Source organism: Dryobates pubescens, chromosome 2, assembly GCF_014839835.1.
Source record: "Dryobates pubescens isolate bDryPub1 chromosome 2, bDryPub1.pri, whole genome shotgun sequence".
Lineage (NCBI taxonomy): Eukaryota > Metazoa > Chordata > Aves > Piciformes > Picidae > Dryobates > Dryobates pubescens.
In genome coordinates, this window is record NC_071613.1 from 40,189,513 (window position 1) to 40,216,874 (window position 27,362).

General features: G+C 42.4%; 1 protein-coding gene across 1 annotated transcript; it reads left to right on the top strand.

The window, feature by feature from the left end:
• Nucleotides 1–313: 313 nt before the first annotated feature.
• On the top strand, nucleotides 314–26,256 carry ERCC3 (ERCC excision repair 3, TFIIH core complex helicase subunit). Its single transcript, XM_054175878.1, has 15 exons — nucleotides 314–373; nucleotides 520–725; nucleotides 2,013–2,249; nucleotides 3,756–3,805; nucleotides 5,157–5,292; nucleotides 5,480–5,644; nucleotides 7,253–7,457; nucleotides 8,483–8,797; nucleotides 10,300–10,484; nucleotides 14,014–14,216; nucleotides 18,538–18,634; nucleotides 18,823–18,940; nucleotides 20,033–20,151; nucleotides 24,489–24,641; nucleotides 25,403–26,256. Exons 1-15 carry the CDS (start codon nucleotides 355–357, stop codon nucleotides 25,535–25,537), a joined length of 2,343 nt encoding a protein of 780 aa, XP_054031853.1. The 5' UTR covers nucleotides 314–354; the 3' UTR covers nucleotides 25,538–26,256.
• The last annotated feature ends 1,106 nt before the right edge of the window (nucleotides 26,257–27,362 follow it).

A 27,362-nucleotide genomic window follows, 5' to 3' on the forward strand; every position in this document is an offset into this window, starting at 1 on the left:
TGTGTTAAGAATTCTTGAGTGCAGCACGCCGCAGACCCGCATTTCTGAGCGGCGTTTTTTGTCGCTCTTCTTCAAAATGCGCCTTGCGCAACCCCATGTTTTTAACTATGGGGTTATTTTGAACCAGCTCCCCTGTTTCGGCCCGCTCCCCTTCCCCACGGTACACGGCTGTCCGCCGCAACCAGGGCGGCGCTCCTCTGCCCGTCCGCGCGAGAAACCCTGCGGCGAGGGCGCTCCCCGCTCCCGGCCCCAGTACCAGGCGCTCCAGCCATTGCGTGCCTCCGCTCCTCCCGCGCGGCGGAAGTGACGCGGCGGCCGGGCGCCGCTGTGCGGCGGCGGCGCTGCAGGGCGGCCATGGGCAGGAAGGAGCGGGGTGAGCAGCCCGGGGCGGGAGGTATCGGCGGGGAGCTGTCCGGCGGCGCGGGGCTGGGGCGGAGCGGGGCAGGGAGGTCTCTCTGGGGCACCGAGGTCCTGGGCGGCGGCTGTGCCACTTCATCACAGCTCCAGCTTTGCTCCCAGATAAGAAAAAGTCCAAGAAGCGCCATTATGATGACGACGAAGACGATGAAGACGAAGCTCCCGGCAGGGAATCGCAAGAGGCTGTGCCTTCTGCCGCGGGGAAACAGGTGGAGGACAGCAGCACCAAAGTGGACGAGTACGGGGCGAAGGACTACAGGCAGCAGATGCCCCTGAAAGCTGACCACTCCTCGCGTCCCCTCTGGGTGGTACGTGCGGCCGCGGGGCCTCGCTGCGCCCAGCCCAGGCCTTGGGGGGTCGGTGAGGTTCCCATAGAGCTAACGGTACCTGTTGGCAGCGGTTTGACATACCGTAATGCACTGCAGGCCTGGGCAGGTGACTAGTTGCAGTAAGCCTGTGCCTTATCGGTAGGGTTTGCAAGGGAGACTCACTGAGACGTTTTTGTGAATTTTTCACCCCATAAAGCAGCCGGGATTGTGTTGCATACAGCCCAGCCAAGCCTGCTCAGCAATCCCGAGTCAAACGGGGACACCAAAAGTTAAGGGTTGTGTGTGAGGATGGAGAGAGTGTGCTCCTGGGGTTGGACTTGCCAGGGCCTTCAAACCGAGATTGGTTCTGGTGGGATGAGCGAGTCTGGTGCCTGCAAACCCCTGTTTCAGGACACTTGGACTGTGAGCAGTGTGAGGCCACGCAAGACAGCATCACCAAGCCCTTGCCTGGGAGCCCCTTGGAATTGCTCTCATGCCGGCAGCCTCCTCATAAATCCCCTCATTGTCAAGCATCCCTTGCCATTGACTGGGCAGGGCAGCGGAGCACCTTTAGCCAGACCTTTCTGGTAAGGAGGTAGAATGGTTTGTGGAAGTAGCTGCATTGCAGAACGATACAAGCGAGGTCTGTTGTAGTGACACAGCAATGTGTGTTGGAATGAAGCAGCCTTAAAACAGGCTGGTCTGCATCTTTAGTAACTCGTACCATTTGTTTCCTTTACCCTGAAAGGGATGTCAATAAATCTGACCAAGACGTGGCCAGTAGCACAGGCAGATGGAGAAGAGGTGGTTGCTCAATCAGCACCCTGTCACCTCTGCAGGGGTGTTACTGAATGCTGTGACATGCAAGTGCCATGTCTCTTCTGCTGTTTTTTCTGTGTAAAAAGTGTTAGGAGTTTTGGTTTGGTTTCAGGGAATAGGACTAGAAGCTATCTCTGCCCAACCAATTTGCTTAGCATTAAAAAAGACCCCGACATATCAGTCTGGAAAATCTTAATCAGTGTGGGTGTGTTTTTTCCTTAGTGCCATAGAAGGGATACAGTAGAGTCAATGCCTGGACCCTTTCAGAAAACAAAAATTGCACCTTCCTTTGTCTTCATTTTTATGTGTGACTTTGTTATTAGGACAGATGCTTTTTACTGAAACCCTGTGCTGCATTGCTACTTGAAGGGTGGACTGTCTCTGTGGCACCATGGCAGCGGTATAGGAAATTCCTTCTTTTCCCAGCTAACACTGTTGTGCCTTCAGCATTTCCTCTTGTTTCTGTAGGCTCCTGATGGCCATATTTTTCTAGAAGCCTTTTCTCCAGTTTACAAATATGCACAGGACTTTTTGGTTGCCATTGCTGAGCCTGTATGCAGACCAACCCACATTCACGAGTACAAGCTGACTGCTTACTCACTGTATGCTGCCGTTAGCGTTGGTTTACAAACGAGTGACATCACAGAGTATTTACAAAAACTGAGCAAGACTGGTGTCCCAGATGGAATAATTCAGTTTATCAAGGTAAGACTATTTCATTGGAGTTGGAATACTTCACTAGTAACAGCAGGTATCCTTTCCTGCTGCCTCTGCTTGTTTTATTTTTCTTCGATCATGCATTGGTCGTTTTGGTCTTACACTACTTTTTCACTGTTTCAAGAGAACAGAGGCTTTGTCTCATTTTCCGTCTTTTTCTATAGTATATTGCTGCAATATATCCCATGTGGGATCTACACCTCCTTAAAAAAAAGTATACCCAAGTGTCTGCAGAGTTTCAGCCAGTGGGCATTGTATTTGGGGAAAGTTTTCTCAGGTTTGCTCTGGAAGAATGTAAGAAGCAATGAAGTATGAATGTAAGAAGCAGCCTGGAATAGCCAGGTACTGTAAAACATAGTCGGTGACTGACCTGTCTGGGATGATGTGTGCATCATCTGAAAATGCCTGTTCAGGTTTGTTCCATGGGCATGTGAACATTGCAAAATGTTTTGTGATACCGTGCTTCCTCAGAAAGACCTAAACTGCATTGCAGCATTTGGTCCCAAACGTAGAATAGAATAAACCAGGTTGGAAGAGACCTTCAAGGTCATCATGTCCAACCTACCATACAACACCATCTAATCAACTAAACCATGGCACCAAGCACCCAATCATGTCTCCTCCTAAACACCTCCAGTGATGGTGACTCCACCACCTCCCTGGGCAGTCAATTTCAATGGCCAGTCACTTTCTCTATGAGGAATTTCTTCCTGACATCCAGTCTAAACCTCCCCTGGCACAGCTTGAGACTGTGTCCTCTTGTTCTGGTGCTGGGTGCCTGGGAGAAGAGACCAGCCTCCGCCTGGCTACAACCTCCCTTCAGGTAGTTGTAGAGAGCAATAAGGTCTCCCCTGAGCCTCCTCTTCTCCAGGCTAAGCAACCCCAGCTCCCTCAGCCTCTCCTCACAGGGCTGTGCTCCAAACCCCTCCCCAGCTTTGTTGCCCTTCTCTGGACAAGCTCCAGCAACTCAACATCTTTCCTAAATTGAGGGGCCCAGAACTGGACACAGTACTCAAGGTGTGGCCTAACCAGTGCTGAGTACAGGGGGAGAATGACCTCCCTGCTCCTGCTAGCCACACTGTTCCTGATACAGGCCAGGATGTCATTGGCCTTTTTGGCCGCCTGGGCACACTGCAGGTTCATGTTCAGCCTACTGTCAACCAGTACCCCCAGGACCCTCTCTGGCTGCTCTCCAGCCACTCTGACCCCAGCCTGTAGCACTGCATGGGGTTGCTGTGGCCCATGTGCAGAAACTGGCACTTGGATGTGTTCAATCTCATGCCATTGGACTCTGCCCATCTGTCCAGCCTGTCGGGGTCCCTCTGCAGAGCCCTTCTACCCTCTAACAGATCAACACCTGCCCCCAGCTTGGTGTTGTCTGCAAATTTAGTGATGATGGACTCAATGCCCTCATCCAGATCATCAATAAAGATATTAAAGATCATGGAACTGATCTTTTGCATATTCCTAATAACTTCTTCCATTCATTTGTAGCTTTGTACTGTCAGCTATGGGAAGGTGAAGCTGGTACTGAAACATAACAGGTAAGTGGCTTTTTCCTTTACTAGTGTGGTAGAGAAAGTCCTCCGGATGGAGAGCTGTGCATGAATGAGTGGTGTCAGTGACTGTTGAGTCTTGCAGCTCCCAGCCAAGTGTAGCATCTGTCAAGGCAAGATCACTTGTTCAACTGTAAAAGTGTTTAATAAATTAGTCAATGAATTTTAGTGAGCCTGTCCTGAGCTTCTAGTGGTTATTTTTACTTCTTTAAAAATAGGCTGTGAATTTGACATTCCAGGTTATTCCTTTATTGCTTAGGCTTGCAATAGACCTCAAGGTTTTGAGAGAATTCCTTCATTCCTTCCTAATTTATGTGAACTTAATTAGGTAAGTTTTTCTACAGCTGTCCTTCAGTTTTCTGCGTTCTTGCTTGTCAATTGCTTGTCAATTGTCAATGCTGCCATTCAGGAAGGGTAAGCAAATCCATTTGGAAGAGGTCTGTGTTTGTTGCTGGGTTGATTTGCTTTAAACGTAGAAGATAACATCAGAAGAGACATTGAGAGGTCAGTTAGTTGATAGCTGACCAATTTTATCTAAGCTTGTGATTTGGCAGTAGGGAGAGGGAAAAGAAGGAGACAGCAGAAACCTGAAGCCTCCATCTCTACCTTGCCTGTGTTTTATCTTTCTCCTTTTATTTCTTTGGCAAAGTTCTCAGTTGTCAGACAACCACAGATAAGCCCTGGGACTATCATCTAATGCTCTGCTTCCGCTGCTGCATTTTTGAGCCTGTTGCTTTGGATGGAACTAACACCGGTATTACTAGCAGGGTTTTGTCCTCTCCTAGGTGTTTCTGAGAAACAGATTCCTCCCCTGCCCTTTAAGCGTTAAGTCTCTTAGCTCACATTTTAACTGTGATCTATAATCAGCATCACTATTGATGAATCTCCAGGAAGAGAAACAAATTCAGGATGCACTAATTTAAACAGTTAGATGTGTTTGTGTTTTGGTCTGGTGGGCAGGAGTTTAAAACACCACATCCAGTCTTTTGACAGACTCCCCTCAATTCAGTCTCAAAAACATTGGCTTGTGTCACAAATGAGACGTGAGAGCTCTCTCCAGGCAGCTGTGCTGAAGTTTTCCCACTTGTGTTGTGCTAGAGAACGTTTGAGCAAGATGGATAAGGACAAAGTATGTGATGCTTTTGATGTGAAACATCCTTTTAAATTTTTTGATTGGCATAATTTTTTTTTGTACTTTTAAATTACCACCTGCAGATTGGATACTTGAGAGTGCATCTGGGACAGCTATAGAGTCAGGCATCTGTGCTGTTCTTCCTGTAAGTTATTCTGTTGATTAATTCATAAAAACGGGGTTTTTTTCTTTGTTGATTAATTTTAGGTATTTTGTGGAAAGTACCCACCCTGATGTCATTCAGCAGCTTCTGCAAGACCATGTGATAAAAGACTGTCGCCTGAGAAATGCTGAGGGTGAAGAAACAGAGCTCATCACAGAGACATTCACGAGTAAATCAGCGGTATGTCTGAGCACGTTGCTGAATGAACAGTGGATAAGTGGAGTGATTGTTGTTTGTTGGGTGTACCAGGAACTGCTTTTGGTTCTGTCAGCAGTGATCCGTGCCTCTTTAATGAGCCTGAATTGGAGACAGACAGAATGTGTCTCTAATGAAACTCTTGGCCAAAATTCCTGTCTGTCTATTTCAGATTTCCAAATCCAGCGAAGGTAGCTTTGGTCCATCGACATCACAAGCAACAGATGCTCAGAATAAGCCAGATGTCCCAGCTGATTTATTTGAGTTTTACGAACAGATGGACAAAGATGAGGAGGAAGAGGAAGAAACACAGACTGTGTCTTTTGAAGTCAAGCAAGTATGACTATTTTAGTCTCTGCATATGTAGCTCTAGGGAGTGTGCCCAGGACTTATAAGCATGAGAACTTGATGCAAAGTACTGTGGCTCCTTGACTGGGGAGTTCACTGGAAGTCAATAATGGTTCTTTCCTGTTACATTCCAAACTCTTACAATCTTCCTCTTGTGTACAGAGGGGGGCCTGCAAAGCACAGTGCTCACAGGCCAGAGAAAGGCTCCAGAGACTCTTGTGTGCTGCTTATTGTTGCTTTCTGCAAGTCAAGTGGGAATTCAGTGAAGGACAAATCAGCTGTTGGTTTCAGAGCTTCCTTGTCGTTTGTTTGTGTTTGTTGGTTTGGTTTTTTTTCCCCTCTATTTTTGTTTTGTGATTCATGTTTGCAAAAGGAACTCTGGGTGGTTCTGATTTCATGGCTTAAGGGCAGCTGGAGGTTGGAGTACAAGCTCACCTGAAGGCTTGACCTTCAGAGCGCATTTGCAGACTGTCTCAAGTTGATTTTAGACTTGGTGATTCCAGTGATACTTTGGTGGGGAAAACAGCTTTTATTTCTTTTTTTAATAACCCAATGGGTATTTTATTTTTAAAAAATCCAAACTAAATCAGCAACCTCTTGGTGATTGAATCAGCCTGTCGTGGTGTAATAACTGCATTATCAGGGTGTAGAGATTTTCCAGATAATAGATGTGCAGCTTTGTCTGATCCTTCTGTGTAACATGCAGAATCTTTGGTGTCTCTTGTTGAGCTCTTTGTTGCAGGATTTCAGGATGTAGTTTAGTCTCTGCTAGATAAGCAAAAAACCTGAGATTAATGCAGCATGTTCTTCCATCTCTCTAAATAGCCCTCTGTAGTATCAACAGTTAGTAGATTGAGAGAGGTTCTCCTCCCCTTTACTCTGCTTTGTTGAGACTGCATCTGGAACATTGTGTCCAGTTGTGGGCCCTTCAGTTCAGGAAGGACGGGGAACTGCTTGAAAGATTCCAGCACAGAGCCACAAAGATTATTGAGGGAGTGGAACTCCTTCCTTCTACAAGGAGAGACTGAGGGAGCCGGGGCTCTTCAGCTTGGAGCAGAGGAGACTGAGGGGTGCCCACATTAATATTTATAAATGTCTAAAGGGTGAATGTCAAGAGGATGGAGTCAGGCTCTTTTCAGTAATGCCCAATGACAGGACCAGGGGCAATGGGTGGAAGCTGAGGCATAGGAAGTTCCATGGAGACATGAGGAAAAAATTTTTCACTGTGAGGGTGACAGAATACTGGAACAGGCTGCCCGGGGGATTACTGTGTCTCCTCCTATAGAGATATTCAAAACCTGCCTGGACATGTTCCAGTGTGATCTGGTATAGATGATCCTGCTCTGTCAGGGGAGCTGGACTAGATGGTCTTTTGAGGTTCCTTCCAATCCCTAGCATTCTGTAATTCTGTGAAAATGTTTGAGAGGGGCAGGAGTGATCATGAGTAAAGTTTCTGGAATAAACTTTAACTCTTGCAGACTTCACGAGAATCAAAAATAAATGTAACTTCATGTGGTAGGACATAATCTGGTGGGGAAAAAAGGAATTAATTCAGATGTGGAAAGTTTACCAATGTGAATCTTTGTTTCCTCTTCAGGAGATGATTGAAGAACTTCAGAAGCGTTGTATCCATTTGGAATACCCCTTGCTGGCAGAATATGATTTCAGAAACGATTCTGTGAATCCTGATATTAACATAGATCTGAAACCTACAGCTGTCCTCCGGCCCTATCAAGAGAAAAGCTTGAGGAAGATGTTTGGAAATGGGCGAGCCAGATCTGGTGTTATTGTCTTGCCATGTGGTAAGTGTCTGGATTGGTATTAAGGAGTTTTGTTCTTTATTTGCCAGTAGTAAAGTAGCTTCCAGATATGACAGCTGCTTAGATTTCAAACAGTAGTAAGAACTGTTCTGGCTATCAGTATGCAGAATCCTCATGGTTTTTACCTAGTGGGAGATGGGCTGTGGTGAGGGAGAGGTATTTGCTGAACAGTGCTGCCAGTGACTGAAGAACTGATGTGTGATTGTGATAGCTTCAGACAGCTGTTTATGCTTTCAGTGTTTCTTCTGAGTCAGCTGTGCTGGTTTTCCAGTGAAATGTAAAGCTATTGGTGTTGGAATAATTTCTTCCTTGGTTGGTAATAGAGAGACTTGAGAAGAACTGGAAGTACAAATATGGCATAAGGGGAGTGCCAGGAAGGAAAGAGCCTGTGTGCATTAAGTTCTGGGCAGGGGAGCTTGAGAAAGAGGCAAGCAATGTGCATACTGGGACAACCTATGGTAAGCAATGGCAAAGGGAGGGAAGAGGAGGTTGCACGCCAGATGCTCTTGGTATTGGGAGTGGAGAGAGACCATGGGAGATAGGTCAAGAGTATGCACTGAGAGTGTGTAAGGGGTGCTGGGAGAAGCGTGAAGGAGGAATGGAAAGATTTAAGTACCTGATGTGCGGGGGAGCGAGCACAGCTGGTGGATTGTTGAATAGAGCACTTCTCAGGGAAGCTTTCTGTAGCCCCCTGGAATTTAATGTGCTTTTGAAATTTAAAAAGCATTAGACTGGCTGTAAACAGTGGCTTTGCCAGTTAGAAACGAGGATTTTCTGGAGAAAATATATTTATGTGTCCAGTAGGCAATTCAGATGTTTTTTTCAGAAGTAAATGCTCCATTTCTTTAAGGTTATTGCAGTACAGAAACAACTCAGAATTTGCTCCTACCTGGTTTCATATCCTCTTACAGGTTTTGTGTTGTCCTTTGCTACTTTTTGGTTTTTTCCCCTCTACTCCCCTGATACCTGAGAGGTAACTAGTGAACATCACCCTTCTTCCCCTGCAGGTGCTGGCAAGTCTCTGGTCGGAGTGACAGCTGCATGCACTGTCCGCAAGCGGTGTCTGGTCCTTGGTAATTCTGCAGTGTCTGTAGAGCAATGGAAAGCCCAGTTCAAGATGTGGTCCACCATTGATGACAGTCAGATATGTCGGTTCACTTCTGACGCCAAAGACAAGCCCATTGGCTGTTCTGTTGCTATCAGCACTTATTCCATGTTGGGACACACAACAAAAAGGTCCTGGGAAGCAGAAAGAGTAATGGAGTGGCTTAAAAGTCAAGAGTGGGGCCTTATGATACTTGATGAAGTACATACTATCCCTGGTAAGGAAATGGTGTACAAACTTTTCGTGTTACACACACTTACAAGGTCACTCTGCTCTTTTAGAAGTGGTTCTTTTTTGCTTTCTTGTGATTAATATACTGAGTAAACCCATGGTATAGAATTTGGAGACAAGTAACCTGCCTTGTTCTATTTTATTCCCCTTGGTAGTGTAAAGTTTATCTGACCTCTAGTTTCCTAAACCCATTTGTATTCTACAAGGCTAGTGTAAAATGCAAGTGCCTTCTGCTTCCGTGTAGGTTGATGAAGTGCTCTAAAAGTACCTGAGTTACATTTGTATAATTTTGCTGTAGAAAAAATTGAACAGGAGAGGAAGTCACCTGCCTTCTTTACTTTTGAGATCCAGCAGCAGTGTAGACTGTTTTTCTAGTATCTGTTTCTACTCAATAAAACATGAGTAACCATAGTGACTGCTATCCAGAAATAGCTGCTGTACATGAAATTACTGTGTAAGTGAGATCTATGCTATTGGAAAGCAGTAGTGTGGTAATACAGTGTCAGTGGAATAATGGTGGCTAAAAATACCACCAGGAGCCTGTATTGGCTGCTCTGCCTTGTTCTCATGATTTCATTTGAATATAATGGATTTCAGAAAACGACCTTGATGATTAACTGCCATTTTATCATAGCAGTATGTTGCTGCCACCATTTGTTCTTGGTTGCATAAGAATTAAACTACCTGAAGGGAGGTTGTAGCCAGGTGGGGGTTGGTCTCTTCTCCCAGGCAACCAGCACCAGAACAAGAGGACACAGTCTCAAGCTGCACCAGGGGAGGTTTAGGCTGGATGTTAGGAAGAAGTTCTTCCCAGAAAGAGTGATTGGCCATTGGAATGGGCTGCCAGGGAGGTGGTGGAGTCACCATCACTGGAGGTGTTCACGAAGAGACTGGATGGGGTGCTTGTTGCCGTTGTTTAGTTGATTAGAAATGTTGGATGATAGGTTGGACTTGATGATCTTAAAGGTCTCTTCCAACCTGGTCTAATCCTATCCTATCCTATCCTATCCCATCCCATCCCATCCCATCCCATCCCATCCCATCCCATCCCATCCCATCCCATGGTATAGAATGTCCTTGGGCAATACTGAAGACAAGTAATTCTGCTATGTACTAGAAGTTCTGATTGTGGCAGTCAGCTAAGAATCCCTGTGTCATAGTTCTTTCTGTGAAATACTCTATGACCTAAAACAAGCCCTGTAACCTCTGAATATATTCATTTTCTCTTGGGAAATTATAAAGATGCCAGAAGGTTTAGTGGGGTTTCCAGAGTACGCTGAAGATATAAACCAAAGCTGCAATCGGTGTGAAGTTTTGCTGTAACAGATTGTTAGTGTATGTGACATGGGGTAAAATTTCCCAGCACTCTGCATGGTTTGTGTTCAGCAGTTGATGAAATTGCCTTTTTTTTTTTTTTTTTAAGTTGCAGTATTTGTCTTCTAAACCCATTGAGGAAAGTAAACAGAAACTTTGTCTTGCATTTCTTAGCAAAAATGTTCAGACGTGTGCTCACTATTGTGCAAGCTCATTGTAAACTGGGGCTGACTGCTACCCTGGTCAGAGAAGACGATAAAATTGTTGACCTGAACTTCCTGATTGGACCAAAACTCTATGAAGCCAACTGGATGGAACTGCAGAACAGTGGCTACATTGCTAAAGTCCAGTGTGCTGAGGTGATGCTCTGCTTTTTGGTACTACAAGTGTTTATTTAGTATGTTTGTAACATTTTGTGGGTTTATTTTAAGGAAGATACATACAATTGTCAGAATTTAACTGGGGAAAATGGGTGCCTTGGGACCTTCTGTTAACTTTGTAGCTTAGGCAAGGCTGTCACTGGTCAGTATGAGCATGGGGTAAATCCAGTAGCCAGGTGTTCTTCAGAGTAACTTCAGCACTCTTTCTCTTTGCTGGGATTGTGGTGCTTGATCTGCTGTCTCCACATAAACATTTGGAAACATGAATATAGTGGTTGCTGTATTGTAGACCTAGTTCAATGCAGTTTACTTTTGTGCTGTATCTTAAACTCAGTTTTCTGTGGTAATGTTTAACACTATGTTGTGATGATCATAACATGAGGTGATATACTGGAAGCTGCTTTTAGACTTCACCTGCTGGGCAGTCTACAGCTACTTGAGGAAAATTCTTGTAACTTTTAAACTAAAGAAGCACAGTATAAAGTTTAAAAAGCATAGGAAAACCCTGGCTTATCTCAAGCCTGAATGCATGAGGGTGAAAAGTGAGAACATAGGACTGGATCTTACAGTTGCTTTCCAGTACAGATGGTGTGACCTCTGTTCTTTCCAGCATATGGATAACAGAAAAATCTGCTCCCAGAGAAGTAGAAACGTTTCACGCAGGCACATTAGAATATTCAAGTAGCCTTTCTGGGTCAGACTAAAGATCTAACCTAATATAGTGTCTCTGAGGATTGTCAAGAAAGATAATTAGCAAATGTATAAAATAGGACAAAGATATACCTGTTACTTAAAAAAGTTCTCCAGGCCCTCAGTCACATGAGAGCTATGTGTGGTTTCTGTGCACCCATGAGTAGATACATTTTTCAGGAACTTGTCCAGGCCCCCACTGAATGCAAGTTTTGGAAGCTACAACATGCCATGGTGGTTTCATGGTGGTTGTTGTTTTTTTCCAATTTTGGTTGGGCTTTTTTTTATTATTATTATTATTTCTTCTTTTTTGTGTTTTGTTGTTACTGGTTTTGAGGCTTTGATGTTATTACTTTGTCGTAGTTTTTTTTTTTAACCTGTCTAGCTAGTTTCATGCACTTCTTCCTATAAAAAAAATGAAGATTCAGGTCAGCTGCTCTCCTTACAAACTTTGTGCAAACTGGAGGTTGTAGAAGGAAGAAACCACACAACTGTCTTTAAGTAATAGAGTGTAAGTGAAGAGCATCTAGAAAACGACTAGATTGGATGGAGAATAACCAGTCTGCAAATTCAGATTTGACTGGTTTTGGTTAATCCTGCATTGGGACATAATTCTTCTTAGTCCCTGAACTGCCTTTTAGACATTGAGAAGTGAAGCATGGGCTGCCCTTGCTCTGAATCACATGAAAATTCTGCAAGTTTATATTCTTTGACCAGTGCTTTGAAGTAACATTCAATGGGACTACCAAAACCAAAGTTACCCAAAAAAGCAGTGCTGATATCAGATATATAACAAAGCTAATACATGTACAACTGCATTGCAGGTTTGTTTAGGTTTTCTTGACATGGTGTTGAGAAGTAGCACCTTTAATTAGCTTGTTGTCTTCTCCAGACCCAAGGAAGATGCCTGGTTTGCTCTTTTTTAAGTGTGGTTCTTTCCATGTGGCAAGAGGGGGCAGTGCTGCTGCCTGAGAAGGCAGGTCACAGCTATTGCAGGTCCTACTCTTTAACTACTCTAAAAGAAAATAAGCTGCACACAGTCTGAAAAGTTAAAAGACGTTTTTTAAAAAGCGAACAATCCTATTCTTGAAATATATTTTCAACTTTGTAGTTTATTAATAAGCCCTTTCCCAGCTGCCATACTACGTTTTTGTTTTGGAGGGCATGTCTTGTAAAATGTAAAAATGAAAATATCATTGGGGTGAGAAGCAGATTTTATGCATAAATTCATTGCCCATGTAGTCAAGGGATGAAAAAGGCCATATCAGCATTTAACTCTTGGGGGGGGGGCAGGGAAGGGGAAGAAAAAAAAGCCCACACCACATTCTGAAACTAAAAACAAAGTAGTTTTTCACAGTACAGAACAATTCAGGTTGTTTAAACAAACTCCTGTAAATTGTGACATAACTTATTTAACTGAGTGATGGTTGGGAAAGCAGCTTTTCTTTGCAGTATTCTGTTAATTTGTACTGTGCAATACATATGGGGGAATAACCCACCTACAGCAGAAAGAATGTCTTCAAAAGCATATAGATAGTGTCCTTATATTCCACAGCTAGTAGCATTGCATATACAGAAATTTTTAGAGTTTATCATTTCATCTGTTTTCATGCTACAGTAGAAAAAATACCTCAGTGAGCCTAGCTATGTGCCATGCTATGATAGGTGTTTACATAATAAAATAACTGCTTAGGGAAACCTATTGAAAACTTATAATCCTTGTTTTCTAACTTGTAGGCTCAATAGCTGTTAAATTTAGGGCCACACTCTTTCTGTGAGTATATGAAAAAAGATGGATAGATCTGTTCTATAATGAAAACCAAACATGTCTCTTAGTTTGCAGAATATGGATGAAAACTAATTGTTATGGCAAAAGCTGTGACTGCTGTGAGAGAGTGATTACACAGATGGTACACTCCTGTAATTACTGATCTGTAAAAATCAGTAGCATTCAGTAAAATTACTAAGTATGGAACATAAACCAAATACCTTCCAATCTTGTTCCAGTCCCACTCCCTATTTCTGTTGTGGATCTCGCTGCCATAGCATTTTGGAAGGCCAGAGTATGAATGAGGTTAAGCAGTCCGGCAGTGCTAGAGACCACACCAACCAACAGCTTTGATTGTGATGGAGAAATCACTGTGCTAAAATAGGTGGCGTGCACTGTACAGAGATATGTTGCATTGTCCATATGTTGCATTGTCCAGTTCTGGGCCCCTCAAGTCCAGTTCTGGGCCCCTCAATTTAAGAAGCACATTGAGACTCTTGAACGTGTCCAGAGAAGGGCAACAAGGCTGGGGAGAGGCCTCGAGCACAAGCCCTAAGAGGAGAGGCTGAGGGAGCTGGGATTGTTTAGCCTGCAGAAGAGGAGGCTCAGGGAAGACCTTACTGCTGTCTACAACTACCTGAAGGGTGGTTGTAGCCAGGAGGGGGTTGGTCTCTTGTCCCAGGCAACCAGCCCCAGAATGAGAGGACACAGTCTCACGCTGCACCAGGGGAAGTTTAGGCTTGAGGTGAGGAGAAAGTTCTTCGCTGAGAGAGTTGTTACCCATTGGAATGGGCTGCCCGGGGAGGTGGTGGAATCACCGTCCCTGGAGGTGTTCAAGAGGGGATTGGACGTGGCACTTGGTGCCATGGTCTAGTAAGCATGAGGTCTTGGGTGACAGGTTGGACTTGATGATCTTTGAGGTCTGTTCCAACCTTGTTGATTCTATGCTTCTCATCCCTCCCAATATGTTTCAATTTCCCACAGGAATAAAATAAATAAGTAACCACTTTTTACTTTGTGTATACATGTGTTTCTGTTTCCTAATTCTAGGTTTGGTGCCCAATGTCACCTGAATTTTACAGAGAATATGTAGCCATCAAAACCAAGAAACGGATTCTGCTGTACACCATGAACCCAAACAAATTCAGGGCCTGCCAGTTCCTCATTAAGTTTCACGAACGACGGAACGATAAAATCATCGTGTTTGCTGACAACGTGTTTGCACTGAAGGAGTATGCAATCAGACTTGGGAAGTAAGTATTCACAGCCAACAAGAGCATTGTTCTTTTCCTCCTTTCTGGAAAATTGCCGCATAATCTCACAGCTTCCAGTGGTCTTTAGATATTTCTTATAATACTCTAACTCCAGTCTTCCTGTGTAAAAAGGCACTTGGGAGGGATTTGTTTGATGTTTTTTGGGTTAGTTTGGTTTTTATGAAGGAGCTCATGAGTGGTTTCAGGGTTTTTTTGATGGATTTTATTGGCACTGCAATATTGCTTCAGTGTGGACCTGTTTAGCACTTGTCTCAGAGGAGTTTTGACCCAAGCTTTGTATGAGAGACTGCTGGTTAATCTCCATCCATTTTATTACTATTAAAAGCCAGTGGAAAAATGAGGGTCTTTTAACTGGAAGTATTTCTTTAATGGATGGTAGCTTCCCCTGTCTCTCTGAGACAAAGGTTTTCCAATATACACACCGAATATTTCAGGATCTTTTGGGACCAAGAGCATTCACCTTCAGGTTCTGAAAAGGTCTTAACCTTGTCTAAAAAGCTTTTCTGGGGAACTGTGCTGTACCAGGGCACTGCCTGAAACTACCATAATCATTTAACAGATGAAGGGATTTTCCTGTCATGAACTCCTTGGCTATTTTAAAGGACTCTTTAACATGAGTGCAGTTACAGAAGGTTTTACAAATAATCTGAGAGATTTAGCATCAGTGTGCTTGAAGAGTCTGGGGAGGGATCATCAGGAAGAGCGTTTGCCAAGGTCAAGTATAGAGGAATTTGGGGGGAAAATAAGCATAGAAGCATCCTGTCTTTGACAAGGGCAAATAATGCCTTGCTGGTTAGAAGCTGTGGGGCATTTTGTTTGTTTCTATTTTCATGTCTAGGAATTTCAGCAGTACTTCTTACAAAACCACAAACCTTACAGTTCCTACAATGTTTGACTGCAGTTTAAGAGCCATATTGTGCTAGCTTGCTGTGACATCAAATAGTAATCTGAGCTAACGGTGCTGGATGAATTCCAGCACCCGTGGTCTCTTTCAGCTTTTTTTTAATCTGTCTGGACAGAGATTAGCTGTAATGATGCCTCTGGAATGTCTCTAGCAGCGTTCAGTGCACCACAGAGAAAGCCTTTAGCGGAGGTGATACTGGGAGAGAGTGCTTGCGAAATAGCACAGCAGTTGTTAAGCAGGGTAAATGCTGCAGAAGCATAGCAGGAAAAGCAGTTGAAGAAATATTGGGTGCTTGCCTTTCATGTTCTTGAGTGAGTTTTCTGTTCCTCCCATCATACAGAGAGCGACAGGCAATATGACTATCCGTGTTAGAAAGAAAGGCTTGCAGTGCTGGGTAGAGGTGATGGAATTGTCATTTTAACCAGGGAATTTTCTACGGCAGTTTGTTATGAGCATGCTGAAACAAAGGGAGTTTTTGGTCTGGGTGGAGCAGGGATTACATGTGTAAGGAGGGGAGGGCAACCCAGAGGGTACGGTGGTAATTGCTGAGGCTGTCTGCTTGGCTGGTGCTGGCTCAGCAGAACAGTTTCATTGCACTTATGACCTGAATTGAGCCTGTGGGGTGGTTGGGCTCCTGGATGTAAGGAGAGATGGCCATTGTCTGGCTGCCTTTGCTGGCTTCCCCCTTATCTACCTTTCCCTTGGTACTGGCAGGGAAAGACCATGCACATGACAGGGATTATTTTTACTATAAATTTGGGGGTCACAGAATTCAAATGTGCTTAGCCAGCTTTTACTCTGTCATGAATCTGTCATCCAGTGTCATACAGGTCATGTGCTGACTGTTTTTTGCTGGTGTTACTAATAAGTTTAAATTGCTGTTTCTGAAGGACTATGCCTCTATGGTTTTGACAGTTACATCAGTTAATGGGAAAGGCATCTATCTTTGCAAAGCCCTCAAATGTCTTTTTGTAGTGAGGAAAAGGATCTATTTTAAAAAGAAAAAAAAAATCAGTTTAGCATTGGATATTCTAGGGTCAGGAAGGTACTCAGATACAAGGTAATGAATTAGGGGTGTAAAATGGAGGACTTATAGCCAGGAATTCTAGATTATTCTATTCCTAATAAAAAATGTGTTTGAACCCCTTCCTGGTGGTTTTAAGAAGCAGAAGGCTCACAAATGCTTTACTTTCAGTTTAAGTATTCCGCTTACATTTTGCTGGGGATTAAAACTGGCACAATTTAAATACTAAATGGAATTTCAAAATTAGGGTTACAAATATTAGCTGAATTGTACTCATGGAATCATTTCAATATTATTTCAGAGTTTAGTCATTTGCCACTTCTCAGCTTTTAGCTGTATTTTTCTAAAAAGCAGGTAAAGTAGAAGAATTAGATTAGAAGTGACTGGGATTATTCTGTAGAATTTGTGCCCTGCATATTTATGTTCTGTAGGAGAAGAGGTTGTTTTCGGGTAGCGTTGGTAGGCTATAGGGAAGGTTTGCCTTTGCTCAAATTAGAGAAAGCTATGTTTTGTCTTTGACTCTGAGAGTAATGTAAACACCTTGTAACTGAAAGAGAGAAACTGGGCAGAATCTGGTTAGATATGTTAAAATATTATTTTATTATTTTGACTGGCTGGAAAGCAGCCCTGAGAAGAGAGACTTGGGAGTGCTGGTGGATGAGAAGCTCAACGTGAGCTCTCAATGTGCATTTGCAGCCTGCAAAGCCAATCAGATCCTGGGCTGCATCAAGAGAAGCATAGCCAGCAGGTCCAGGGAGGTGATTCTCCTCCTCTACTCCACTTTAGTGAGACCCCACCTGGAGTACTTTGTCCAGTTCTGGAGCCCCTATTACAGGAGGGGTATGGACGTGCTGGAACGTATCCAGAGAAGGGCCATGAGGATGATCAGAGGGCTGGAGCACCTCTCCTATGAGGACAGACTGAAGGAGTTGGGGCTGTTCAGTCTGGAGAAGAGATGGCTCCAAGGTGACCTTATTGTGGCCTTCCAGTATCTGAAGGGGGCCTACAAGAAGGCTGGGGAGGGACTTCTCAGGATATCAGGTAGTGATAGGATTAGGGGGAATGGAATGAAGCTGGAGGTGGGGAGATTCAGGCTGGACGTGAGGAGGAAGTTCTTCACCATGGAAGTAGATGGTCCTCATGGTCCCTTCCAACCCTGACTGATACTATGATACTACTGTGACCTATTGTATGCCTTAATTACACGTATGCCAGTAGAAAATGACCAATTGAGATGTGACACATGTGCCTCCTGATAGAGTATATAGCTTTGCTGTATAACGTAATAAACGTTTTCGCTTGCTTACATCTGTCCTGAAAGCATTGCTCAGGGTGCTTAAAACATCTATACTACAAGAAAGTTCAGCTACCACCCATGTCTGTACAATGTTAAACAAAACATCTGAGGTTAGTTTCTTGTGTTTGAAATAATGCATGGAAGTGTGGACAAAACCGAAATGATAGAATGGGATTCCCATTATGTGGAGATACTTGTTAATGAGCATTTGGAAACGCAGTGCCCCAGATGAAAAAGCAGTGCCCATGCACGCCTGCATGCCACTTCTTTTTTATGTGGTCTTTGCTGTTTCTAGTTTCTGCTTTTTTTTTAACAAAATCTGCTTTGACAGGAAGAAAACAGCCAAACTCTAGAGAGACTCTTGGAAAATTCATAATAGCCCCAGTTACTCATGAAGTCTTTGTGTGGTTGAGAGTTTTTGTGAGCCTTCTGGATTAAGATGTTAAATGTTCCAGGTGATTTATTGTCAAATGTCAGAAACCTTAGGTTAAATGCCACAGTGAGCTGCTCATGGCTTTGAAACGTTTGGGACCTTCTCCTTTCAGTGGGCCCAGGAGGGGCAAGAGTTTAGCTTTAAAAACACAAATGATTTTCCCAGAACAACATCCAAGAGCCATCTTGTTACATTCAACATATCATTGACAGAGAAGTCTGGATTGTCAAGTGTTTAAAATAGGAAGTAAAGACTGCAGCTGTCAATGTGCTAACTCAGTAGATTTGAGGAAAAAAAACTCTCTTGTTTTAACAGCTGCTTTCAGTCTTTCATGTAGGCTTAGCAAATGCATTCAGTCTGTTGATCTACAGCTTCACTGGTGCACGGGATTGCAAAACATTTATAACTGTCAGAATTTATTTCTGATGGACTGGGCTGCTGCAGAGTTTTCCACAAACAACTGGTTAGCTGCTGTAAAAAGCCAAACAAGCTAAAAGTAAACTGTAAGAAGTACCAAAAATCTGTTTGGTTTTTGTATCAGCTCAAATGCATCCTGTGCTCCCTGCCATGCTATCTTAATTTCTTCCATAGTATCATAGTTTCTCATAAGAACTTAATTTGCATATGTTCTGTTCTTTTCAGACCCTATATCTATGGCCCCACTGCACAAGGAGAAAGAATGCAAATTCTGCAAAACTTCAAGCACAATCCAAAAATCAACACTATTTTCATTTCCAAGGTAAGCGAGGATGTCCAGTGTGTCTTGTACCTATCTTCAGAGGGAGCTTTATTTAAGAGTGAGTTACACATGCTTGTTGTGCATTTGGCATCTTTGTATCACAGCTCACAAAGGTGTACTTTGTATTAAGTCTTTGTTTATGATACATGGAAATAAGATGCTGTTCTGAGGCTGCTTCTCTGTTGCAGGTAGGTGACACATCCTTCGATCTGCCAGAAGCCAATGTTCTGATTCAGATTTCCTCCCATGGTGGGTCTCGAAGACAGGAGGCTCAAAGACTGGGTCGAGTGCTGAGAGCCAAAAAAGGTAAATGAGGTGGTTGCTGGCCTCTGGGCCTTTGAATTACATAACCACAGAGAAACTGGATGATACTTCTTTATACTGTCCTTGGATTTATGTTTTACTCAAAGGAAATACATGCCTATATACCAGTGACTGAAAATGAAGTGTTTTCTGGGTCAGTCAAACTTTGTGTTGGGAAAACTTCCACAGGTCAAAAAAACCTGAAGGAGAGTGAACTTTTTCTTCTTTGGTGGTTCTTTCACTTTTTCATTCCTTGATGATGTTCACAGTGTGAAATCTTATTTAAAAATCATTGTATTGCTCTACAACCCAAGTCACTAGAAAGCATATTTGTGATACTGGCAGTTAATTTATTCAATAAATGGGATTTGGTTTCCAATTAGTTGTCTTTTTGCAAAATAAAACCAGGGAGCTTCTACTTGCCCTGAAGATCTTCATACATTTAGTTTATGTGCAGTTTGTGCTTGTTACAGTTGAGGCTATGTTTGAAAGCCCATAGGTGAAACCTTGGGTTTTAAAATAGAACCCAAGTGCTGTTTGGGTAATAGATCTTAAGAACTGTTAAGTTTGAAAAATTAGTTATACACAGCCTGGTATATTTTGGGCTTCAAAGAGCCCTAGGAATTCTTAGCTAATATTGTCTCACCTTTCCTAGTGTAAAACCACTGCAAACTCTGGTTCATATTGATAAAACTTCCTTTGTCATCTTCTACTGAACTTTTTTGATGTGTTGTAATCCTTGAGCTTGACTTTTTATTTCTTTACATAGTACAAGTACAAATAATTTTATCTTTGCCCTTGCCTAGCATAATAAAGCAGAAGGTTCTTCTCAAAGCACCAGTATAATCATGTTCATCTACAGTGCCAGTTTTTCCCTTTCAGCCAGTCTCAAGAGAATTAAGAACAAGAGCAGGAATTTCCATGCTATGTGCTTGGTCAGTCAGTTTACATAAGGTCTAGGTGCCTCTAAACTTTACAGATTGTTTTTGTGGAGAGCCAACTTACCTAAACACCTGCTTTTGGTACTCAGTCCTGGTTTTTGTTCTTGTTTGCAGCATTCCAAACAGAACTAATGACTCTGTTTTTACCTCCTAGGCATGGTTGCAGAAGAATACAATGCCTTTTTTTATTCTCTGGTGTCCCAAGACACTCAGGAAATGGCATATTCAACCAAGCGACAACGGTTTCTTGTAGATCAAGGTTATAGCTTCAAGGTAACTTGTCCCTTCTGTTATACTTGTGACCTAAGAATACAACTGTCCTATCCTTTCCTGCTAGTATAGGTCAAATACTTAAGGATTCTGTTTGTGGGATGTGTTAATGAAAGTTTTGCTCACAAGGAAGAACTGTTCCAGTGTGGTTTTATCATGTGTATTAGTATCATAGTATCAGTCAGGGTTGGAAGGGACCACAAGGATCATCTACTTCCAACCCCCCTACCATGGGCAGGGACACCCCACACTAGATCAGGCTGGCCAGAGCCTCATCCAGCCTGGTCTTAAACACCTCCAGGGACAGGGTCTTAAACACCTTCAGGGACAGGGCCTCAACCACCTCCCTGGACAACCCATTCCAGGGCTTCACCACTCTCATGGGGAAGAACTTCCTCCTCACATCTAGCCTGAATCTCCCCACCTCCAGCTTCATTCCATTCCCCCTAGTCCTATCACTACCTGATATATTGCTGAGGGTAGATACAAGTAGCATAGTACAGCTTCTAGAATGGTTAATGTTCTAACTTCAAATAGAGCACCTGCTGAAGAGTGAATCAGAGCGTTACTGGCATGGTTGCTTCATGTCCATGCTCTTCACCTGTCCATCCATGCAGGCCATTATCCGTTACCACGCTGGTTGTGGATAAAGCAGTGTCCGTAGGTGTTCACTCTGTAGCAGCCAGCAGCAATTTAGAAAACTTCAGAAGTCACAAATAATTTCCAAAGAACTCCAGTCTCAGACCAGTTTTTCACTATGGGGACAAAATCTTTTCCCTTTTGGCTAAAGAGAACATGCAATGAGCACAATTGATCCATCCTACATTTACACATCTGAGTATCATAAAGTTAGGTGTCTGAAGTGGTTAGCAACCCTTCCCAAAAGAAATACCTTTCAGGGATCTTTGTCTACACAATAATCTTGTGCACCATTCCCACAGAGCTTTACAAAGCCTGCAGTGGTACAGAAAAATCAGTCAGGGTGCAGACACTTTGATATGGTGACTGTGTTAGCAGAGACTGTTCTGACTAATGGAGGTCTTCAGACTCGGCTTATTTGGCCTTCACCAGCAGTTTGACTTTTCTCTTGTATTTAGTCTGCATGGAATAATATACATCACCAAAATCACTGGGTTGAATGTTAGTTGATTAAGAAATGACAATTTACTACAGGAAAAGACTGTTACTGCAAAGCAGAAATCTTCCTACCTACAATTAAAACATACTCCTTGAAAGAGAGAACATTTTCAGTGTTGATAATGTAACAGTCATAACTTGAAAGTCAGAACTTTCCCCTAAAGTCCCTTTCATAAAGGATTGAATGCTGTCTCATTTCTCTCTACCTACTTGAAAATTGATCGCCCTTTGTACTTCAGTTTATTATGTATGTTGCCTTTTTTCTAAACATAAGATCCTATTCCACCAGAGTTCCTATTCTATAGATTCCATGGTGTCTCTCATTTACTTTTCCCTTAATCCATGGGCTGCCCCATGTGCTCACCTACTGGGTTGTCAAAGGCAGGAGTGTGTCATCATAGCTCTTGCTTTTAGATAAATTACTCTGTTAAAAAAATTGGAGTTTACTACTCCAATTTGACACTTTCCCAACAGAAATGTTGCTGAGAAGAAACAAAAAACACAAGGCTTCCAAATCTGCCTCTGAACAAGCTCAAGCTTCTAACAGTGACAGAATAGTGCAGGGATTGTACAAGGTGCAAAGGCAAGGAACCTCTGCTGCATTGCCCTTGAGCTTAGCTATTTAAAAGCTTTTCCTCATGCGACATCCATGCAGTACGAGATATCCCTGTGGGTAAATCTGCCCTGAACTACAGCTATGTTGAAGTAAATAATTGCTTTGTAATAAGTGGCCTATTAGAGAGAGCTTTAAGGGAGCTCTTACACCGTAACAGACATTTCACAGTCTTTATAGGTAAAACCCTTGTTTTGCTTTGTAGTGGATGTATTTTGACAACACTGTAGATCAGTACTAAGCTGCAACTAATTACAGAAAATGCACTTATGTGGCTATAGCCAAAGAGATTAGAGAAATCCCTTTACTTATATTTGAATGCTTTGGATTTTAGAACTAATAAAGAGGCTAAAATAGAGGGATTTTATTTTTTTCAAGGAAGGCCTGGTCCTAGGAGTTTTGGTGTAATACAAAGAAAAAAAAACAGTGCAAGTGGCAGCTGAGTATCAGGAGCAGTATTTTTGCTGACCAGTACTGGAATGTTCTTTATTTGCACTTCAGGAAAAAATATCTATTTTCTGTTTGCTAAACTTTAAGCCTTAGTCATAGCTGGCATCAAATAATAACAGGCTGGAAGAAACTTCCAGTAAGCTATCTTTTGTGTTTCTTCATTCCAAGGCAGGATTGACTATGTAATGGTCATTCCCAGCACATTTGCTGCCTTATTCTTTCAACTATAGAGACTTTGCCTCATCATTAGGTAGTTATTTCAGTGCTGATATCCTGTCTTTCAGAACTTTTGTTCCTAATGCCTAAATTATTAAAAGCTCATTACTCCTTTTAAAAGGGTAACAGTTTACATGATTGGGGTTTTTTTATTCCCCAGGACTTAATTTCTTCTTTCCATCTCTCAATAGTTCCATTCTCTGCCTTTCATCAGAAAGAGGATTGGAATAATATTTATTTTTTTTGCTAAATCACTTATTTTGTCTTTGCTTCTTGAAGAGGAGCCCTGTCATCAGGATTTACTGCTTGGAGACTAATTATACAGTGGAGTTTTTTGTTAGCTAGCTCAGTTAATTACTGTGTTGTGGTTTTATTTAGAGGTTTAATGTAGGATATATTAAATTTTAAACCAATAACAGAATTTCTCACTATATCAAAGAATTGGGGATAACTTCAAATTTGACATCTGTTGAACAGCTTTAAAAAATGATGATGCAGTGGGAATTCATTCCATGAATCATGTTAGTACTGTTTTGTAACCACAACTAGAACAGGCTAATCCAAGTTAAAATTGCTTTTCATGACTCCTTTGTTTTTGAGATTATCATAACTCGTGTGCTTTTAAATAAACAAGGAGAGGGACCACAGTGTTCCTTTGGCCATATTGTTAGGACAGGTTGCTTCCCTGAATATATTCCTATATTCTCAGAAACATCCAAGTTGGACATCATCATTGACAACAGCCCACAAGACTGATTATTCATTCTAGTGTCTCACAGCCCTGTTTTTCAAAAGCAGGACTTTGCATCTGATGTGATCAGATCCACCCTAGCATGCTTGAGATGGCTGGTGCCTAATTCTGTTGACTCAAAAGGTGGGCTGAAAAAGGAAGATGAGGAGGGCAGACGCTACATAATCAAGGGAAACAGCGGAATTAAAAATGGCCTTTTCAAAACCAAGCTGGAAATGTAATGGGAAAGATGATTGTCACCTACAAATATGTTTACCAGATTTAACTGCAGGGAGAATTCTTGTGGTATTTTGTACCTCTAATTAAGAAAACAAGCTGCCTGTTGTAAAGCTTTATAACTGCAACTCTTCAGAAGAGGTTTTTTCACAGATTCATAGGTTGCATGGGGTTGGAAGGGTCCCTCAAATGTCATCTTGTCTAACCCCCCTGCAGTGAGCAGGGACTCTTCCAACTAGATCAAGCTGCCCAGGGCCACATTAGTTAAGTATGTAGCACTGTATTGCCAGTAGATGGCATGTGCCCTGCATCCCCAGTTATTATATGGGTCATTAAGAATTTTAAAGAGTAAATTATCTTGTGTCTGAGTACACAAATAGTGAAGGAGTCCTTTTGCACTGCTGCTGATGCTTTGTTGCAGGTTCCTGTACTGTCTCTGAACTGATCATACCTCTCAGTTCAGTGGGGGATTTTTCTTCCCTTACTCCTTATGCTAAAATTCTCAGTGTCCGGAAAGCTAGTGGATTGGTTTTGTTAAGCATAAAGCACTACTTCTTAAACTAGACAAATCCAGAGCCCACAGCATGAAGCTAACCAAACAGGTAAGTTGGGTATGCATCTAAGCTATATGTGCTTTGGTTGGGTTCTTGGTCAAGGTGGTATGGACAGGGTTTGGCTGATGTCCCCTGTCTTGGAGCTTTTCTTTTTTTCTTTTCCAAAGGTTTATATTTTGCCTTTCCAGATAAACTGGTACAAGGTTGTGTTTATGTCTCTGTACAGTACTTAGCAAGATTTTGTATGTATCTGTTCTAGCCATAGTGTTCATCTGCTCAGACCATTGATAAAAGTTGAAGGCAGTTCCAACACCATATGGAATCAGAAATCCTTGTATTGGTTTTGAATAGCTAATAGTGAGGGGAAAGAGCCCTTACTTTGTACCTGTGCTCACTTTCTTAGGTAATAACAAAGCTTGCAGGCATGGAAGAAGAAGAACTTGCATTTTCATCAAAAGAAGAACAGCAGCAGCTTCTCCAGAAAGTCCTACAAGCATCTGACCTGGATGCTGAGGAGGAAGTAGTTGCTGGAGAATATGGTTCTAAATCAGCTCAGGTAATGAATAATGCTTTGAAAGGATGACCACAAATGTAATTAGAAGTGTGATTTCATCACTGATGCCCTAGTACCTTTGTGAAATGTAGAGAACAGAAGTACTTTTTAAAGCTGCATTAGCACTTAGCTATTTGAGTAATTCCCTTTCTGGGCACTGAAAAAAGACATGGAATCCATGTCTGTCTCCTTAATACATGAGGGAGAAGATGACAGATCTGTTGTTACAGATTTTGAAGTAAATCTTCTAAGTCACAAAAAATGAAAATCTATTACAACATGTTTAAGATATACCACAGCACATGCTCTTTTGTGGTGGCACCATGCTCCTTGGAGCCATGCTCTGATTTCCTTGTGCCCAGAGGGCAGGAGCAGAAGGACCACTTCTGTTCAAGAGAAGCACTGTTATTCTAGGCAGTAGTCTGAAACGTTCAGCAACAGATAAATTAAAAATATTTATTAATACATAAGTTACAAGTCAAGCTACAAGGTGATAATTAATTTTTTAGGGTTGACTTATAGCTAATTGGCATTGCACTGAAGAGTATTAGGAATTCTACTCTAAAGGTGTCTTTCCCTATTAAACCTTACGTATGTTTATGTACTTGTGGTGCTTGGCAGGCAGTGACTTTCTTTGTAGACTTCAAAGACTGTCATGGCAGTTGGGTCAGTAAATGAACAGCGCTGTCCAGTGGCCATCAGGAAGCTAGAGTCAGTCTAATCAGACACTAAGCAGACAGGTTTCTTTCCTCCCCTTGCTGCAGGTGTCACGTCGCACGGGCACAATGAGCTCCATGTCGGGAGCAGATGACACGGTTTACATGGAGTACCACTCTGCGCGCAGCAAGGCAGCGGCCAATAAACACATCCACCCCCTGTTCAAACGCTTCCGGAAGTGATCTCCTCCTGCTGTGCGTTTTCTTAGAGCTCTGGATCCCTGAGTTTGTTTTCAGAACTGAGAACAAGGAAGTGAAATTTCAGATGGGTCCTTAAAAAGACTGTTTTTTTATATGCATCTATCTAGCCACATATTTACTTAGCAATGTATGTGCTTTCATGGGTGAATGTGAAAGGAAAAAATTAACTACATACTACCACAGGAGATGTATTATCCAGTGACTGGATCCTGGTTATAACTGTCTGGTTTTCAGGGTAATTAATAGAATTTATTTTTATCAGCTGAAGATCCTTTTTCAGAGGAATTCTGGAAAGGTTTTGTAAATGAAGTTTGTACTGATGTTTGAAATATTATTTATCTGACTGTTGTGTCTGCTCAATAAAATAAATGTTTTGGGTTTTTTTTAAATGCTGAAATAAAAAGTATTCATTCAGCTGAAGAAATCCTGATAGGAGCACTTTATATCACCTGGGAGCTAATTAGGACTTAGCCTTTCTTAAAATTCTAACATGTTGTGTGGAATTATTTCAAAGTCCAAAGACAAGGAGAAGAGGACTCTTGTTTCCAAAATACACTCAAGGAAAGAATTAGTAAATACAAAATGAGTTCTGTGCTCCATTTTCCTCATTTTTATTGCTACTGTTGAGAGGGTGCTGAAATAAAAGCTGTTTCCCTTGTCATTCCTATTCTGTTTATCAACCATGCAATAAAACCATCATAACCACTGAACAGCGTGGCGTCAGTGCAGAAGTTGTTACTGGACCACTAAGGTTTTTGACTTGCCCTAAAGTGAGGTGGAAGAAGAGGTGTAAAGGAAGGATCCCTGAGCTTGGAGCTTTTTTCTTACTGAGGACTGCAGCACTTTCTAAACAATCTGAGGAGAGTGGGAGGTGTTTTCTGGCAGAAGAATGCTTTTTAAATAACTGTCCTGGTTTAAGTCAGCTGGTAGCTATGTCCCAGCAGTCCACTTAAAGCAGAGGGGCTTTCTCCTTACCACCTCATTCCCTTCCCCACTGGGTGGGCAAGGAAGAAAGGAGCTGGGAAAGCCAAAATGTTAGTTGAGATAAGGACAACTTGCTACTCTATTGCACAGATATCAGATTACGCAACAGGAACACAACAGAAATTAGGAAAAAAGGGTACCAGCGTACACAGCAGGTTGAATTGCTGCCCACCATGTGCAAACCAGAACAAAAGTGGACAAACCCCAGGCCAGAAACTGGGGAAGAAAAAAAGATACCCAGAACAGGAAACTGTACAAACTATATATAGAAAGTATTACAAGTCCCATGTACCATGGGCAACCCCTTTTCTGTCATACAGGGAGCATGACATCAGCATGGTGTCTTTTCCAACCTGGTTAGTTCTGTATTTCTGTATGAAGGACAGGCATTCACTTGTCACATCATCCCTTTCTCAGTGATTCTTTCTGTAAAGAAGTGTGACTGAGATTTCCAAGCCAGCTTAAACCTTTCCCCCCCACACCCCCCTGCGTTTACCCCTATGAAACATAACCACAATGCAGTCTTTTTCTCTCCTTTATGAAATTTGTCCTGTGATTCATAAGAAGGGATTCTCACTTTCCAACCTGCCCCTCTTCCTCAAGGCTTCCTGTTCAGAGTTGACGGATAAGTGAATGCCTTTTCCAGGTATGCTTTATTGCTTTTTTTTTTCCTCCTTCCTTATTTCTGAAAGGAAGCAGTGAGGGGGAAGAAATGGTCTCTAAATGAGGCACAGAAGCAGAGATTTATTGAATGATGAGAGCAGACTCAAGGGGCCTCTAAGTAAAAAATAGTGTAATTAGCATAATATCATATCACCAAACA

What these genes read in the sequence shown, in the direction of transcription:
- ERCC3 (XM_054175878.1), top strand. An exon ending in TGTTATTGTCTTGCCATGTG is followed by an intron (nt 7,458 to 8,482) that starts GTAAGTGTCTGG and finishes CTTCCCCTGCAG; the next exon opens with GTGCTGGCAAGTCTCTGGTC. An exon ending in CTAAAGTCCAGTGTGCTGAG is followed by an intron (nt 10,485 to 14,013) that starts GTGATGCTCTGC and finishes TCCTAATTCTAG; the next exon opens with GTTTGGTGCCCAATGTCACC.